Consider the following 18639-nt stretch of genomic DNA (forward strand, 5'->3'; position numbering starts at 1 on the left):
AGAGTGACACAAAGCACAGGAGTCCTGCAGGTACAAAGGCCCCAGGCAGTAAACACAAGAAGTGTGACCGTCTGTCAGAGACATTTTCTGACAGCACGAGTCACACTTCTTGAAACCTGAGACCTTGCCTTCCTTTGACATAGTCCTAGAGGAAGAAAGTCACACACACCCCAACAAACACACAATTAATCCCCAAACACACAGACACACAGGTAGGGATTAACCAATGGGGTCTAGGCCTAACTTAAAACTGTTTTACAATTATGAAAAGAATTTAAAAGTTTTTAACTATAAGGGAAATAGGGTGGGCTGTAGAACACTACACACTATGAAAAAAGGGGAAAAAGGGAGAAATAAATCCCTAACTAAGCTTTTTGACAATAACAACTTACCTCAGCTGGCAAAGGAGACCTCTTTCGCTAATTGGCAAACGAGATCTGGGGTAGTTCCGCCTTGCATCATGGGATATAGGGTTGCCTCGAGCTGGTAAAAGGAGTTCTCAAGCTAAAGCAAGTGCCAAGTCGGAGCCGAGGATCGGCTCCGAACCCATCCAGCAAGAATGAAGGCGAGATTGACAACTTAACATCTAATTTTCTGATAATGCATCCTAAAACAAAAACTATAATGGCATTTAAAATGGTACTACTACACATACTTCTTTTATTATTTTTTTTAACTATACATACTTTATTGACCAATTCCTGCTACTCTGGTAATTTTAAAAACGACAGCCTGTGTACAAGCTGAACTGCCTACAGAAATTAAGACTATAATACAATAATTTCATAATTTCGTGGAGTGTGTGGACCCTGGAGGATACTTTAAGAGTTTATCAACCAGTTATTGAGACTCCTCTAATAGTCTCTTAAAAGGGGAAGGTTAATACCACAGGTGTGTTTTCCCACTTTTAAAGACTTAATATTTATAGATTCTATAGAATTATCTCAATAATATATTTCAAAATAATAACCTAACTTTGGCATATACACCTATGGCAAATATTATTGTGGCAGCCCACCCCTAAACCTCTAACTCAAGAAGATGTAATAAGGATTAAATTACAAAAGTTAATAAAATCCATAATAGGAAAACAACTAATTCCAGATTCTTAAAAAATACATTTAACTATTAGAGTTAAGAAAGTTATTATCATTTCTGTCTACAGGGCAAGCATACTATGATTCAAAATGATTCAACAGCTTAGACCTTTGGAAGTAATCTTTAAAGTTTCACTCCCTTTTTAAAGCTTTTATTATATATATGTTCTGATATGCCATAAAGCCTATTCCACATACCCCCAAACTGAATACTTACCTTTTGAATTTCAGTGGCAAATGGCACATCAGCATATAGGCCTATGGCCAAAATAAAAGCTGCAAATGTTATAAACTGGTATTATTTAGGTCTCCTTCAAATTTACTACATTTGAAAAAAGAATGATGATGTGTTATGTTTTTGTATGTTAACTTGGTTTTATTTTATTTTATGCTGTTGATAAAATTATTAAAAACATTTTTTCAAAATGGGATCTTCAAGAGACAAAGAATCATCAGAAACTAAAGCTGCTGATTTTGTGTCCTGAAATGAAAATAATTTTCTTCTGCAGCCTGATCATCAGGTTTTGCAACCCTTGGTGAGGATAGTTTCTTAGTTTTTTTTAGCAAGGTTTACAAAGACCAATAAGTTATTTTAGTTATTCCTTTTTAATTCTTTTCTTCTTTATGCATGTTTTCCCTTTTTCATTTTAAATTCAAAATTTTTAAATATTTTTTGGTACCGGTAAGTAAAAAAGCTTCAACAGCTTTTAAACGTTTGACTCTTCCATAGCATTTTTAAAATGCAGACAAGCTTCACTGCTGAGTATTCTGTGAATCACCCTTAAACAGAATAAACATCTCTGATGTGATCAAACCTGCATGTGCGAGTAGTGTTTTTCAAACAAGTGGACATGCAATGCTTCTTCTAGAAGACTGCTGTAAAAACATTTCCCTTTACCTTCTACGTACAAGAACTCTAAAGCTGGTCATACTGACAGTACAGCTGTGAAAAGCACAGCTACTTAAAGGGGGAATATGAGGGACTTTGTCCCATATATCTTTTTACTACTGACTATGAATGCAGTCTCTTTCAGTTAAACCTGGATCTACAGTCTCTGCACTCCATCACAGATCTCAGTGAATGTAATTCTCAGGTGCAATTTGACAATCACACATATTTATTTAAAGACTTGATAGGAGATGACGTCAGCAAGTGTAACTAATATTTAAACTACTAAAGCTTGTCTAAAAAGAAAGTTGGGTAGAAACTGGGAAACACGTTTTTTTTTTTTTTTTTGGTGTGGGGGGGGGGGGGATACCTTCATTACAAAGAGTTAAAGTGTACTTAATGCAAAACCTTTCCTAGTGTTTTTCCAGAACATCTTCAGAATACAATACATCACTTCCTTCTACCTTTATATGAACAAAATTAACAGATGATCAATCACACATCAAAAAACCTTTGTAAATTTGAAGCTTATTCAAGCTAAAAAGAACAAATGTTATTTCTATTGATAATAACTCACCATTTACTGAATAAATGTACTGAATAAATATTGGTGTTAAATGCTACAAGTCCTCTTGGAATAAATGGTAAGACTGCAATCAACAGCCTGTTATGTAAATAACATTAAAGAAGTGGTGCATTAATATTTATAATTATGAATATTTATTTTTTATACATTTTAATCTAGTTTGTCTCCTGTTTATTTAACAGGTGTTGGTATGTTTTTTGCAGTTCAAATTAAAAACTTTATAGTTCAAATTAAAAACTTTATTTGGTTTGAGCAATTTACAGATTAGCAAAGTCTTTTGATGTATGGCTGATCATGTGATAATTGTGTTCATACAAAGGTAGAAGGAAGTGATGTAATGTATTCTGAAGTAGTTCCGTAAAAAAATAGGAATAAAAGTGCAACATTTTTAATAAACTGTGACATTCTGAATGAGACTGCAGGTTTTTTTTTTTTTTTTTTTAGTTGATGGTGGTTAAGTTGGAAGCTCTGCAGTTTTTCCGTTTGCAATCAGTGAAATTATGTAAATGCCTAGGAAGCAAATATTCTTACACATGTAAGCCATTTTATTTCTACAGTTTCAGTGATGAAAGTGTTATGAGCGATCTTATCCTGCTGAAAGCTTAACAAACAGCAAATAAGAGTAGAACATAAAATATCTTTCAGTTTTACTTGAAATGTTAAGCTTTTTTAATGATGGGGCAGACTTTAAACGGTCAACAGAAAAAAAAAAACAGGAGTGTCATCCACTCCATTTATTTTATTTTGACAGACCATGTGATGCCCAATACACTGTTCTGCTGGGTTGTTCTACCAGTGATCGAGTAGTCACGGTTTGATATTAGAAAAGCAATATCAAGTTATTGCCAGCACTAGTTTTGTTCTATTACAAAGTGGACAGTGGTTCACTGTTTTTCAAGTTTTCCTATTTCTCTGCAATTTTGCAACTACAGACTCGGTATGAGTAAGTAAGTGGGTGTGGCAGAGCAAATTCCCTCACTTGGAGGTGCAAGGGGCTTGCCCTTTGCAAAAAAAAAAAAAAATAATAAAAAAATAAAAAAGCTGTTTTCCTCCTTTTTTCCCCTTCCAAATAAAGCGTTGTTTATCAGTGTATAGTTGCCCAACTATAATAAGATATGCCTCTCTACTAATGAGGAAAGAGGAGGGATTTGCAACCTTAATGAGACATGTATGGAATTACATTTTCTGAATGCTCTACATGTCATAAATTCTGACTGAAACAGTAACAGAAAATCACCAGAAAGCAATCAAATCCATAAAACAACAACAAGCTATCATAATCAAGACTGTAATGTTAGGTAAGGGCAGCAATGCTAAAAGGCATGCAAAGCAAAGATTCTGTAAGCACACATATTACAAAAAGCAGAAATGATGTGTGGAAGACCCCTCATCAGAAAATGTCTCATTTACATGTGCCACTTGATGTATGAGCCTTATTTATTATAATCTCTTGCCTGAGTAAGCCTGCCAGGTACTAGTTGTTTTCTGTGAAGATGAGATAGACTGGTGTCTAATTAAATGACCTATCCACTAAATAGCACGCAAATGTAAAGTGACAGAGTTGAATCTAGGACTAAAGGATTAAGCTTGTGATCACCTAAGAAACAATCTTCTACATTATACTGCCAATCCCAATTATCAGATTTTGATAACTTGCACAATAACAATCGGTACAGGCTTACTAATTTTTCCCCAGGGGCAGAGCACTTCATGTATCCCAAATGAATGCTCTATCACAGACCTCATTCACTTGACCAGTACAAGTAATCTCCTCCAATAGGACACTACTTTAAGGCTAAAAATTAGAATATGAAGACAAGCAGGCAATTCTTGCCAACTGCCTCTTGAGACAAATGCTTAAAACCTGTACAAACGGCCTGAGTTTGTATATGACATATATCAAAGACAGACTGCATTTTTTGCATTTACTTATTTATTTATTTTAAAAACCAGAGAGCTTGCTTTCATTCCTAGTCTCTAAAGAAGTTGCAAGTTTCATCCAAACCTCATAACTGACTCTAGTGCAACATCTCTGGCATTCTCTGGTTAACCAGCAAACAGCTGGTGAATGCTAGACAGGCATTTCCATTCCACAGCCTGGAATCTGGCATGTCTTGTGTATGTACTTCAGACGTTGACCTGGTGACTAAAGGTACAGCTACAGCCACAGCACACAGAAAAGTGCAAATCAGCTGTCACATGGCAGCAAACTGTACAAAAACATGCCCTCGCCTACAAACTGAATCTCTCTTTTTAAATTATTATATTTACTTTTCTGATTATCTAGAAATCGATAAATACATTGCTCTGTTTGAAACGCTGTCTTAATGTAAAAAGCAAAAGTTATTGGTATCAATTTTAATTTTTACAAACATATTACAGCATTTCAAGGATTGATTCACACCATGTGGAATCTCATTCATACGTCTGTCTCTGCTGCAGCATTTCTTAATTCTCTACTAAATCTTTAAGAACACTGTCTCATTTTTAAGTAAAAGCATTACCTATTCCCAGGTAGAAGGGTGCCATTGCCTTTATCAGTACACTTCAGTATACATCTTGTTTTGTAATCACATTATACACAACAGATGTGTAAAGGGATGTTAACAAGTTCTTGTTTGGACCACAATCCTTGGAGAGATGTTGAACTGAAGTGCTAAGACTTGTGATATTCATTCTGCACCTTCCTTACTACACAGCAATACAAATATATAGCAGTCCACATAGCACTGTGATGTCCTTTTCAACACTAAATCACTCTCTTAAATTCCCCATCACCGTACTCTCTTCCATGCTGTCAAAACTGTCCATTGTCTTCAAAAAATTTCAGCTGTCGTACCTTCATACCATAGTCTCTATATTTATCTGGTCCCATTTGCGTCAGTAGATGTTGCTGTTAAGATTGATCAGATTAAATATATCAATGGCAATGTCATAATCATACTTGAGTTAATTATACAAAAACAGAGAATGAAAGCAAACAGTAACTTAATGGTTAATCCATTCTGTCAAGTCCATGCCTGCTTGATAAAACATGTATTTGCTTATTTTTAAGTGTCTGTTTTCAACAGTTAACCTAAGAGCACTAGCCTCATTAATTTAGTTGCTTAGTCACACATCATGCAAATGAAGACTGAAGGTTCAAATTTAGGGTTATCAGACTAAGCTTATTAGAAACTCAAAGCTTCAGAGGCCAAAAACAGACAGTACATATCTTTTCAGTGCAACTTGCATTTTCTTAACTTTCTGATTCTTCCAGGATTCCTAAAAACAAGAAATGGTCAAATATATGGGGGATACATTTTTCAAACACAAATAAAAGCTCCAATTGTAAACATCATAATGTCCACCAAGGAATTAGTTCTACAAAAAAAAGGCTGTCAGTAAGAAGAAACTACAAATCTTAACATCTTATGAAGAAGACAATAGGAGACATTTCTTTCTTACTCTAGAAGAAATTATGCAAAAACTCCTTAAACACTAATCAGAACCTTATGATTTATGCAAACCACATATTTAAAGCACTTTGGAGGAATCTCTTCCTAAAATAATTAAAAACTTAAATTATTCTGCAGATAAAGTTTCAGAAAAATAGAAATATTAAAAGTCACTATAATGTTAGATAAATTCATTAACTGTATAAATATAACTGGCACTAACACAGTAGTAAAATGTACGGCTGGGCTTGTATAAATAAACTAGTGACCTGGACACAGGTGGATCATGTGGCCAGCTGTAGCACTACTTGTGTGTGTGTGTGTGTTTGGCATACTCAGATGCCCACTAGTAGAGAATATAGGGTGGTGCTGTGGCTATAAACTCACTGCTGAGCTTCAGTAATGAGAGTGTGTGTGCGTGTGTGTGTGTGGGGGGGGGGTTGTGAAGATGTCCCTTGGTCACACACAAGGAAGCACATTTATGATTGTCTATATGTATTGAAGCACCACTGTGCACTCTGCTCCAATTTATTTATTTATTTAACATTTGTTCACCGAGAAAGTCCGACTAGGTTCCACAGATCTTGTTTTCAGCAGAGGCCCGGGGAGAAATGGCACGCTTCATACTCTAGGCAAACTAACTTCCCTGTGCATTTAAAAAATACTCTCCCCAGACAAAACAGCCAAGTCCCCATTCTTAACTCTGTGATCATTAACTGGTGAGAGGATCAAAGGTCTGTGGTGAGCGTGGGCCTAGAAAAAAAAACATAAACATGGCAAAAAGGAACAACCCTCATTTTTCAGGGAACCCAAAAGAATTAGAAAATAAAGTGGCATGCACAAGGCTACATATGTCCACAAATATTAGAATATTTAAAAATAAATATGTAATACTCAATGATACACCCACTGGGTCTTCTGTCAGCAAATAATTCTCCACCAAAGACTTTTCTTATCAGATCTGTAACTTCTTCACAAAAAGGCCTTATTTTAAAAACATTGTAGGCTCCTTGTAAAAAGTACAACTAACACACCCCTGAATTTTCATGTTCAGAGAAAATTAATTATAAAGACAGAGAGAGAGAGAGAGCTTTTATGTCACTACTCACACATATGCAATTAAGAATACTCACATTCATTTTAGATACACGATGCCTGAGGTTAGATGTTTTCCCAAGCATGAGTTCAAAACTGCTCAGTGAAACTACTGAAAGCAGTTCATCTGACAAGCTGTTTGGTGAAAAATTGATAAATGTGTTGCTGAATAATTAGCAATGAAGGAGATTGACTGCAGAGCAGAAATGGAACATTTTTAGGAGAAATGAGCCTAAGAGAGACAGTCAGTTTTACATGCATTTGCCATCTACATAAACTAAAATAGGTGCACAGACTGAATGTGAGTGAGGTGACTGGAGGCAATAAGAATCAAATTATGGATTTGATGGGAATGTTTGATGTTTATATGAAAAGCTTCACAGCTGCCATTATTGAGGATGCCAACCATCTGGTAGGAGGGAGCAACAGGCAGTGATAGAACAAGTTAAGATGGTAAAAACTGAAGATCTAGGAAAAGGCAGCACGGAGCGTTAAAAGATCTTGATCAAATCAAGATGTAGTTCACTTGACTTGAAGATAAAGTACCAAAATTACCTTTTTTAGGAAACTGATTTATTGAGACTAAAATAGCAGAAATGGAGTGGTTTTGCTAAAAAATTCTTAAGCCTTGCATTAGTGATGTATCTCTACTGCCTGGAAAGTGGTCAGTCATTGAATGTCTAAATCAATACTGACCGAGCGCTTAACTTTTTATGAGACAGCACAAGTACTGCCAAAGCAAGAGAGGAACTGGCAGTGGCAGAAAAGTACAGTTTTGAACCTACCATAAATGTAGATGTCCGAACTGGATAGCATCTGCAGTCATAACAACTGGGTTGTCCTGTCGTCAGGCAGCCCTTCAGTCGGCCGGATTCCAAAGTCCGGGTCCGGCCTCGGCTGATGTCGCACTTCACCCGACGTCATCTCTGTTGGTCTTCGGGTATAAAGGCATCAGCCGACGCCATTTTCCTCAGTGTTTCTTGCCCCAGATGCCAGTAGCCCTCTTGAAGGCTAAAATTTGGATAGATGCCAATGTTTCCAAAAAGATAGAGGTAAACACAAAAATAAGCATGTATGTACATATATACAAACAAATACACCATAAAGACTCCCCCACCAGCTAGCTATTAGGAGGGTAAACATCCTAGGAGTACCACAGAGGGGAAGGAGGGAGGGTAATCCTGACTGCAGATGCTATCCAGTTCGGACATCTACATTTATGGTAGGTTCAAAACTGTACTATGTCCTTCATGGATGCATCTTCAGTCATAACAACTGGGTAGAATACCATAGCCAACTAGGGGAGGAGGATAAAAGTAGATTATGGTGTGTTTAGGATCCCTTGCAGTACAGCAGTGGCAAACCCTGCTCGGGATCTGGAATATAGAGGCAAATTATAATGCTTGGCAAATGTATGCACGGAGGTCCAAGTAGCCGCCTCAATAATGTCTTTGGTTGCCACTCCTCGTAAGAAGGCTGTGGTAGTGGCTGTTGCCCTTGTAGAATGAGGTCTTATGTTCTGTGGAATTGGTTTTCCATGGAAGGAGTAACAGAATCGTATGCAATTTCCTATCCATTTGGAGATTGTCTGTTTGGAAATAGCTTTTCCTTCCCTTCCTGTTGCATAGGCTACAAAAAGTTGGTCAGTCTTTCTGCTACTTTTTGTTCTGTCCAAGTAGCAGCGTAGCTGTCTATGTACATCCAAGGTATGCAGTATTCTTTCCCCTCTGTTTTGTGGGTTGGGAAAGAAGGTAGGTAGGTGGATTGCCTGGTTTAAAGACACTCTGGATACCACCTTAGGCATAAAAGTAGGATTAGTCCTCATGGACACTCTATCTTGGTGGAAGACTAGGAAGGGTTGCACTGCCATTAAGGCCTGTAGTTCTGAAACCCTCCTTGCTGAAGTAATTGCCAGTAGGAAAGCAGTTTTCCATGACAGGTGTTGTAGGTCTGCTGTTGCTGCTGGTTCAAAGGGTGATAGTGTCAACTTTTCTAGCACAAAGTTTAAGTCCCAAGCTGGTAATGGTGGTTTCCTTGGAGGTTTTACATTCTTGATTCCTCTGAGGAACTGCCTGAGCAAAGGGTGCGAAAAACAGGTGGATCAAAGCTGTATTCTGCTGAAATAGCTGATGCATGTATCTTGATGGAGGAGTAGGACAGGCCTGAATGAAGAAGTTCGCCAGATACTCCAGAATGTTAGGCATATCTATGTTTGACACATCTTTTCCTCTTTCAGTACTCCAAATGACAAACCTTTTCCATTTTCCAGCATAGTTCCTTCTTGTTGAAGGTCTGCGTGCTTCAAGAATAATGTCTTTAACTCTTTGGGAAAGTTCTGGATTAGCTGCTGCTATGTGATGTTCCATGCAGTCAGTTGCAACGTTTTAGGTTTGGATGTATGATGCTGTAGTTGTTCTGAGTTAACATCAAAGGCATCAGGGTATTGGCCACATATTGTTCGAGACATGCTCCTCAGCAGTGGGTACCAGTGTTGTCTTGGCCAGTTTGGAGCTATCAGGATTATCCTTGGACGTTCTTCCTTGATTTTTAGTAGTACTTTGTGTATCAAGGGAAGAGGTGGGAATGCATATGCTGTTAGGCCTTTCCAGCTGAAGGAGAGCGAATCCACTTTCCATGCTAGTGGGTGGAATGTCCTTGTGCAGAATTTTTTGAGCTGGTGATTGAGAGGTGATGCGAATAGATCTATCTGAGGCATTCCCCATTTCTTTGAGATGGTCTTGAAGATGTCCGGTGCAGCTTCCATTCGTGGGCATCCGATGTGGTTCTGCTTAATATGTCTGCTAGAGTATTTTCTTTCCCGGTACAAATATTGCCTTTAACTGGATGTTGTAGCTGAGTGCCAGGGTCCACAGCTCCAAAGTCATTCTGCATAGGGGGTATGAATGAGTGCCTCCCTGTTTGTTGATGTACCACATGACTGTGGTGTTGTCTGTCCTTATCATCAACTGGCCCTCTTTGAGAAATGGTCTGAACTTTTGGATTGCCAGTTTTACTGCCAGCATTTCTTTTAGGTTGATGTGCAGGTGAAGTTGATCCTGTGTCCACAATCCTTGCACGCATTTGTCCAGCATGTGGGCCCCTCATCCTAGGTCTGAAGCGTCTGTTGTGATGGTCTGGCTTGCTTGACATCTGCGAAAGGGTAGGCCTGGGTTTGACTGGCATGCCTGAGCCCACCATAGGAACTCCTGTTTTAAGCATGGAATTAGTGGGATTTCTGTTTCTAGGCTGTGTCTGTGTTGGGACCATAAATTCTTTAGGTACCACTGTAGTTTTCTCATATGTAGTCTGGCAAATGGGACCAAGATTATGCATGATGCCATGAAGCCCAAGGCCTGCAGTACTTTTCTTGCTGTTAACTTGTTCAGTTTTGTTAGTGCCAAGAAGTAAAGAGGGAGTTCTTTTGTTTTTCTGTAGTTAGGAATGCCATTTGTTTTACTGTGTCCAATTCCGCCCAAGAATGTCCTTGTTTGGGATGGTATCAGCCTTGACTTTTGTAAATTGACTGTGTATCCCAGTGCTTGTAGCAAGTAAATGACCCTTTGTAAATCTGTTGTCAGCTTGCTTTTGTTGTCCCCTTGTAGCAGGCAGTCGTCCAGGTATGGGTAAATTTGAATTCCTGTAGTCTGCAATGGGCGATTACTGATGCCAGGCATTTTGTGAATACTCTGGGCGCAGTAGATAAGCCAAAGGGCAATGCTGAGAATTGATAGTGCTCTGATCCTGCAAGAAATCTGAGGTATCTTCTGCAGATTGGTCGAATGGGGACGTGCAGGTATGCCTCCTTGAGATCTAGAGTTACCAGCCAACACTCCTTGCCCAGCATGGGAAGAAGTTGCTGTAGGGTCAGCATTTTGAATTTTGGGACAATGATGTATGTATTTAAGGTGGACAGGTCGAGAATTGGTCTCCAACTTTTTCCTTTCTTGGAACTAGGAATAGTCTGGAGTAGAACCCCTTTCCTTGCTCTGCTGTTGGCACTCTTTCCACAGCTCTCATGTTTGCTAACTCCATTATCTGTTGTAGAGCCTCTGTTTTTGATTTGGAGGTAGATTTGGCATTCCTCTTTTGACTGGTAAAGTGTGGAAGTGGAACCGGTAACCTTGATCTATGGTTTGTAAAATCCACTTGTCTTTTGTTATGTAGTGCCAGTTCTTTGAAAATAAGGTTAACTTTCCGCCTAGAGGAGCTGCTATTTGTTCCCTGGTAGGCGGATTTAGGGTTAAGTCACTGTGGTTGTGTTGATGTAGTGGCAGTGGTTGTGTCTGTGCCTCTGTTGTTACCTTGCCACTGTTGTCCTCTGTAGGCACCTCCTCTGGATTGGTTTCTGCCTCTGGAATGTCTATTCCTGCCCCTTTGAGATCTTGTGGAGTCAGGAAAGGACCAATTTTTGGCAGGCCAGTTCCTGCTAAACCTTGGGGGTTGAACCTGCAAGAAATCTTTAACTGTTTGAACAGATTTTGCCTTTTCTTCCATTTTCTTCATAACCTGCTGGGCAGGTGTACCAAACAAACTTGTCTTATCCATAGGAGCATCTAGCAACTTAGCTTTAACATGATCCGGTAAAGCTTGCTCCTTTAGCCATGCATGCCTTCTTATCACTGTGCCAGTCATGGCTGATCTAAATGAAGCCTCCAGTGCATCATAGCCACATTTTAAGGAATGGTTACTAACCTGTTGTATGTTATTTACCATTTCTAATACATATTTCTTATCAAGAGATTGATCAGTGGTTAGTTTTTTAGTTAACTGATCAAGCATAAACTCTTGGTATTGTATCATGTGAAACTTTTAGTTATGTACTCACCATAACTTCAGATGTTTGGGATCCATCTCGCCTACATTCTGAATGATGGGTTCGGAGCCGATCCCTCGGCTCCGACTCGGCACGCTTATGCCAAAGAGCGAAGTCTCTTACTGGCTGAGCTTACCATATCCCAGGATGCACCACTACCAGTCCCCCAGATCTAGTTTGTCCGCATACATGCACACATGCACACCCTGCTTATATAATATCGTCAGATGAAACAAGATAAAACAGTAGAACTCAAAACCGTTCAATCTCTTCTGATCTCCAAGGCAGGGGAAGGAGGGTGGGTATTAGGAATGTAGGCGAGATGGATCCCAAACATCTGAAGTTATGGTGAGTACATAACTAAAAGATGTTATGTGATCCTATCTCGCCTACATTCTGAATGATGGGACAGCGTCCCTAGCACCTGAATCCTGGGTGGCTCACTGGAAAACACTCCTGAGTACCGTGGAACCAAATGAAGCTCGTCCTCTAGATGCCACATCCAATTTGTAGTGTGAAATGAAAGTGTGCGGATTGGACCAAGTAGCAGCACAGATTTCGATATAGCGAGCTTGGAATGAAAAGCTATAGAAGTAGCCATAGCTCTGGTAGAATGAGCTTTGATAGATGTTGTAAGTTGCTTATTCAAGAAGAATAAGTCTGAGTTATGCAATCTCTGATCCATTTTGAGATAGTAGCTTTGTGATGGTTTGGCCGGTTTATTATCTGAGAAGGACACAAACAACTGGTCTGACTTACGGTTGCTGAGTCCTGTCTAAATAGAAGCGTAACTGCCTGTGAACATCCAATTTATGAAGAGTGTATTCTGCTTCATTGGAGAATTTTGGGAAGAAAACCGGTAGCTCTAGAGATTGTTGGAGGCAGAAACTAGAACAGACCTTTGGGACAAAGGATGGATTAGGCCTAAGTGATACTCTATCCTTGTGGAAAATCAAGTACGGTGGCTTAATAGACAGGGCTTGAAGCTCCGAAACTCTTCTTGCCCAAGTAATTGCAACTAAGAAGGCAGTTTTCCAAGACAGATATTTTAACTCGCATGTAGCAGCCGGTTCGAAGGGGAGATGTTAATGAAGCACCAAATCAAGATCCCACGGAGGTGCAGGATGAAAAATTGGTGGTCTTAATAGGCTCGCACCTTTAATGAAAGTTTTGCATAGTCTACTGCTCATCAAAGGAGGATCCATGGATTCGTGGAATTTAGAGATAGCCGCTAGTTGGACTTTAATAGTTGAGACAGAAGATCCCTGATTAAACAAGGATGTTAAAATTTTAAGACCTCTGGGACAGGAGCAGTGATAGGGTCTAAGCCCTTGAGTTGAGCTCCAGATAGCAAACCTCTTCCACTTACTAAGGTACAATTTGTTAGTGGTGGGTTTGTGGGCCGAAGATAAAATGTGAACAACTTCCGGGTCTAGAGTGTGCCTTCTAACTAAAGTCAGAAGTGGAGGAGCCAAGCTGTCAATTTCAAAGATTGAAGGGACTGATGTCAAGTCCCGACTGATGGATTAGCAAGTCCGAATCAGGTCTAAAGTCCACGGATCGTCCACTGCATGCTTCTTCAGGTAGGAAACCATACCTGACGAGGCCAGTACGGGCAATCAGAATCATTGAAGACCCCAGTTGAGAGGCTTTTGAATAACTCTGGGAAGAAGCGGAATTGGAGGAAAGGCATAAAGTAGCCCTGTTGGCCAAGGTTGTGCTAGAGCATCCATGGCTGGTACTCCCTGATGTGGGATCAAGGAGAAGAACCTTTGGCACTTGGTGTTTAATGGGGTTGCAAATAGGTCGCAGCAGGCCCCCATCTCCTGAAAACCTGAGCTGCTACTGTGTGGTTTAGAGACCACTCGTGAGGAGAGAGAATTGTCCTGCTCAATTTGTCTGCCAATATATTTGACTTTCGGGATGTGGGTCGCTACCAAGAAGCGGTTGGTAGCTACAGCCCATTCCCACACTCTCATGGCCTCTCTGCAAAGGGGGTATGATCTGGTCCCTCCTTGTTTGTTCAGATACCAGACCACCGACATGTTGTCTGTGTGGATGGCGATGATGCCCTGAGGAAGAAACTTGTGTAAGGCTTGTAGGGATAGCAGTACAGCCCTCATCTCCAACACATTGATGTGGAGAAGAGCTTCGTCTGGAAGCCAGGAGCCCTGAACTAGCCTGCCCAGACAATGCCCCCACCCTATCTGGGAGGCATCTGTCGTCAGGGTAACCACTGGAGAGGGAAGAACAAAGGGTTTCCTTGATCCAAATTGGATGTCTGAAGCCACCAGCGAAGGTCCCTTTGCATATATCCGTAATCATGATGTGATGATTGAGGGAAGATCCTGAAAGGACCATTGCGTTGACAATAGCCACTGAAGAATCCTCATGTGCAATCTTGCCAGAGGGACTAAAAGAACCGTGGCAGACATTGAGCCTAGAACTTGTAGAACCATCCTGGCTGGGGCTTTGGATCTCGAGATCAGAGCTTGAACTTGGCCCTGTAAAGTTTGGATCCTTTCGCAGGAAGAAAGACGCATCAATCTTGAGTCTATCTCTGCTCCTATGAACTTTATGCGTTAAGAGGGCAGCAAGACAGACTTTGCCCAAATGAATGTAATCCCAGGGTAACACCCAGGAGATGGTGGCTTTGAGGTTGTCCATTAGTAGATGCCTGGTGGTGGCAGTCAGGAGCCAGTCGTCCAGATAGGGAAACACTTGGAATCCAAGACTTCTCAGGTGAGCCGTCACTACTGCCAAACACTTGGTGAACACCCTGGAGGCTGTGGTGAGACCAAAGGGCAGAGCGCAAAATTGGTAATGACTGACTCCCAGGCTGAAGCGCAGATACCTCCTGGACGCCTGATGTATCGGTATGTGATAATAGGCGTCCTTGAGGTCTATGGAGCACATCCAAACATCCTTCTCCAACAATGGGAGAATGGATTGTAACGTGACCATTCGGAATTTGGATTTCGTGACGGATTGGTTCAGTCTGCTGAGATCCAATATTGGTCTCAGGTCCCCTGTCTTTTTTGGCACTAAAAAGAACCTGGAGTAATTTCCTGATCCGATCTGGTCTGTGGGGACCGGTTGGATGACTCCTTTTTCTAGCAGCTTTAAAGCTTCTGCGGCTGCCATTTCCCTTTGACTGGGTGGGTCCGGGATTCTTTTGGACGGTGGGGGCGAGAATGTGAATGGGATGGTGTAACCTCCGGCAATGATCCGAAGCACCCATCTGTCCTGAGTGATTGACTCCCAGGCTTTTAGGTGCTTGGCAAAACGACACCCGTGACTCATGACGTGTGGGAGGCTGAAGAGCCACGAAAGGACTCGCGGTCTCCAGAATTGCGGGGCCCTCTGCCGCCTCTGGGACGGCGTCTCCCTGAAAAATTTCCCCGTCCTCTGCCTCTGGAAGGGGATTCTTCCTGCTGTTGGGAGAAAAACTTACGGGATTTGCGGAACCACATTTTCCCCCCTCCTTTAGCCTTGGGGTAAGGCCGAAGGGAGTGGAATAACGGGCACCTCTGGCAGATAAAGTTTTTCCCTCTTGCTCACAGCGGGTAAGGGTGTCTTTAACCTTGGGTCCAAACAAGGAGGACCCATCAAAGGAGCGTCGGAAGGAAGACTTGAAGGCCTCCAAACTGACACAAGCGGAGCCAGGCTTGTCTCCGTAGAGCCACGCCTGTGCCTGCCGCTTACTACCGCCTCGGCCTCATAGGAAATGAGCCTCATGGACGAGTTAGAAATTGACGTAAGGATAGCCAACTGAGAGCTAACCGACTGGGCTAGCTGCTCAGGTAGGTTACCGAGAGGGAATCTGACAACTCCTTGACCAGATCCCTCTGAAGCCTGGTAAAATGTGCCAAATAATTCAGAGACCTTAAAGTAAAGGCCGCTGAAGTCAGGGTGCGCTTCCGCACCTGTCCATACTCCTAGACTCCTTATTAGGAGGATGGATGGACGTTGAAGCCTCTGCCACGTCCTGTTGTGTAGCAGATGCCACCACCATGGCATCTACAGCCACGCCTTTAGTGAGGAACTCCTTCTCGGGGGGGGGCAGACAAAAATTTATTTGGACGAGAAGGGACTGGTTCCACGGTATCTGGATGTTCCCACGCCCTTCGACAAACTAAATCCAGAAGCTCGAAGGGCGGAGACACCCAGGAGGCGGAGGGCTGAGCCCCAAAGGCCTTGAGGAGCACTGACTCGTCAGTAGAGGGGTTTGGATATCCAGCCTCGTTGTTTGAGGATCTCTAAGATGTCTGCAAAGGAGACATCATCCGAGGACGACTTCGGGGACCCCTCTGCATCATCCAGATCAGTGTCTGAAGTAATAGACTCGGGGGAGTCCACGTGCTTCCTCTTGCACGATCTCTTCCTTGGGGTTCCTCCGAAGACAGCTCAGAAGAACCCTCAGGAGGAGGAACCCCACTGGGGTAACCTCAGGCCCGGGCTCCGCTGACTACGGACAGGGAACTGCCAAAGACCCAGTCTCCACGCCTAGGGAAGGTGCCGGTAAAGCCGGGGAGATGGCCGAAGAGGACTTGGCCAAGGCACTCCTCATGGCTCTGAAAGCCGGACCCCAGAATCCTGGGAGTGTCCGGTCTCCGGAGCCGTGATAGTCGACGGAAGACCAGCGAAGCACCGAGGGGAGGCTCGGAACCGAAAGCATAGGTCCCAAACATCACCCCGGGTCCAGCCGAAGACGTCAGCGTACCAAACTCGGACCCGAAGGCCGGGTTGGAGTAAGTCGGAGCCGACCCTGAGATCTCCATCGGCTCCAACAGCACCTGCTCGACGGAGCCAAGCAGTCGGAGGAGGAATGGCAATGGGTGGGCCAAGGTCATCGGCTCCGAAGCCAACTGGGTCGGAACGAAACAAATTTTGGAAGACTGGGGACTGGAACAGTCTTTGGAGCACCCTGTCTATATCAGAATCTGACATCCTCGAAGACCGAGAGGAAACAGAACGGGTCGAGACGGCCTCTCCAACGGCCCCAAAGGGCTAGGGGACCGGCTCGAGGCGACTCGATGAGTATCGGCCGAGGGAATACACACCAGTTTCCATCGGTGCGAGGTGGACTTCGGCCGAGGAGGAAGTGTCTGAGCGGGCAACCTTTGTCGGCTCCGAGAGCAGTGGAGCCGGCGAGATGACCGCCTCTCGATGCCCCAGCTATCGGCTCCGAAGCCAGAGGAGTCGATACTGGTGGCATCGAGGCAGACCGTTCGACCTCGGCTCGAAGTCCTTGGAGCCAAGGAGAGGCCTGCCTTTGTTTCTTAGCGATCGGATCTGACGGACTGGTCGGAGCCGCCCTTTCTTTGGCGGAGAAGGAGAGGATGCCAAAGCTTCTTGAAGAAGGTTTAATTAATCCCTTAAGAATTAATTTATTTTTCCTCTCCTGGAGGACCCTTGAGGAAAAAGCGTGACATACACTACATGATTCCTGTAAATGCTTTGCCCTAAGCAATACACACATAGCGAGTGATCGTCCGTGATGGACATTTTGAAGCTACATTTTACACATTTCTTGAAGCCCGAAGGCCTAGGGTTCTGAGACATTATAGAAATTTTCAAAAGTAACTGTAAAGAACACTGGTGACACACCTAGAATAGGCTTACAGTTATCACTCGCAATACTCAGAGTTAGTCAAACACAGCACAAACTCTGTAAATGTAATAATTTCTCTCAGTTAGTTCTTATTTAAAGAAGAGAAATGTAAATGATTTAAAACAGAACCGAAGTCACCTACAAACAAAAAGACCGGGAAAGGCCTTTCCAGACAAGGTACTCCTAGTCCACACTCACAACACAAGAATTCACCAAGTGAATTTTGTCAAACACACTCAAAACACAAGAATAGCTGTTAAAACAGCTTTTTGTAGAAAATGAAGAAAAACCTGACAGAAAAACTAGTGAAATAATCACTACTTAACTCAGCCAGCTCGAGACCACGTCTTCACTTGTTAGCGGCAAACGAGATCTGGGGGACTGGTAGTGGTGCATCCTGGGATATGGTAAGCTCAGCCAGTAAGAGACTTCGCTCTTTGGCATAAGCGTGCCGAGTCGGAGCCGAGGGATCGGCTCCGAACCCATCATTCAGAATGTAGGCGAGATAGGATCACATAACATCTGACAGTTTAAAGCTCTAGCTGAGAGAGTAGCTGAAGTGTAGACCTTTTTACCCCATCTGTCTAATGACCTTGCTTCCCTTTCAGAAGGAATAGGGTTTTTAGCTATGGTCGCGGCTACTGCCTTGGGACCCTGGGATATAGTTTCTGGGTCTGCAAGTGGGGCCTTGTAAAGGTGGTGATGAGTATCTGGCACCCTGTAAAATCTGTCTGGTTTGGCAGGGGCTGGGGGTAAAGAATCTGGAGCGGAGCAGACATCACTGAAAGCATCATCCACCACAGAGAACAGGAGGTATAGCTAAGGGCCTGTGCTGTGGAAGGTGCAGAAAGGTCCTAAGTCTTTTCTGGAGTCTGAAAAATCCTGTTGCTGCCATTGGAACTGCTCTCGATGGCATGTAAGGTTTCCCAAAGGAGAATTCTTCTGGTGGGGAAGCAGCTGGAATGGATTCTTCAGCATCAGAATCTTCAAAATTGGAGAAAGGAGCCTCTGGCTGGTCAGTTATGTCTGATTCATCAGCAGAATCATCAGAGGACACTGGCTCAGGGGGCTCTGCCCTAGGTCTCTTCTCTGGGGGCTGAGAGGCCCT

The 18639-nt window shown here is 42.5% G+C and overlaps 1 protein-coding gene across 1 annotated transcript in view; it reads right to left on the reverse strand.

Moving 5' to 3' along the window:
• Positions 1-557: 557 nt before the first annotated feature.
• NEK4 (NIMA related kinase 4) overlaps positions 558-18639 on the reverse strand; it is a 1767660-nt gene continuing 1749578 nt past the window's right edge. Inside the window, exon 16 of the mRNA XM_044078881.1 lies at positions 558-5465. Within this exon, the coding sequence (XP_043934816.1) occupies positions 5370-5465 (96 nt within the window). The 3' untranslated portion in view covers positions 558-5369. The remainder of the gene's footprint in view (positions 5466-18639) is intronic.

This window comes from Protopterus annectens, chromosome 7.part1 (genome assembly GCF_019279795.1).
Source record: "Protopterus annectens isolate FY-2018-M chromosome 7.part1, PAN1.0, whole genome shotgun sequence".
NCBI lineage: Eukaryota > Metazoa > Chordata > Ceratodontiformes > Protopteridae > Protopterus > Protopterus annectens.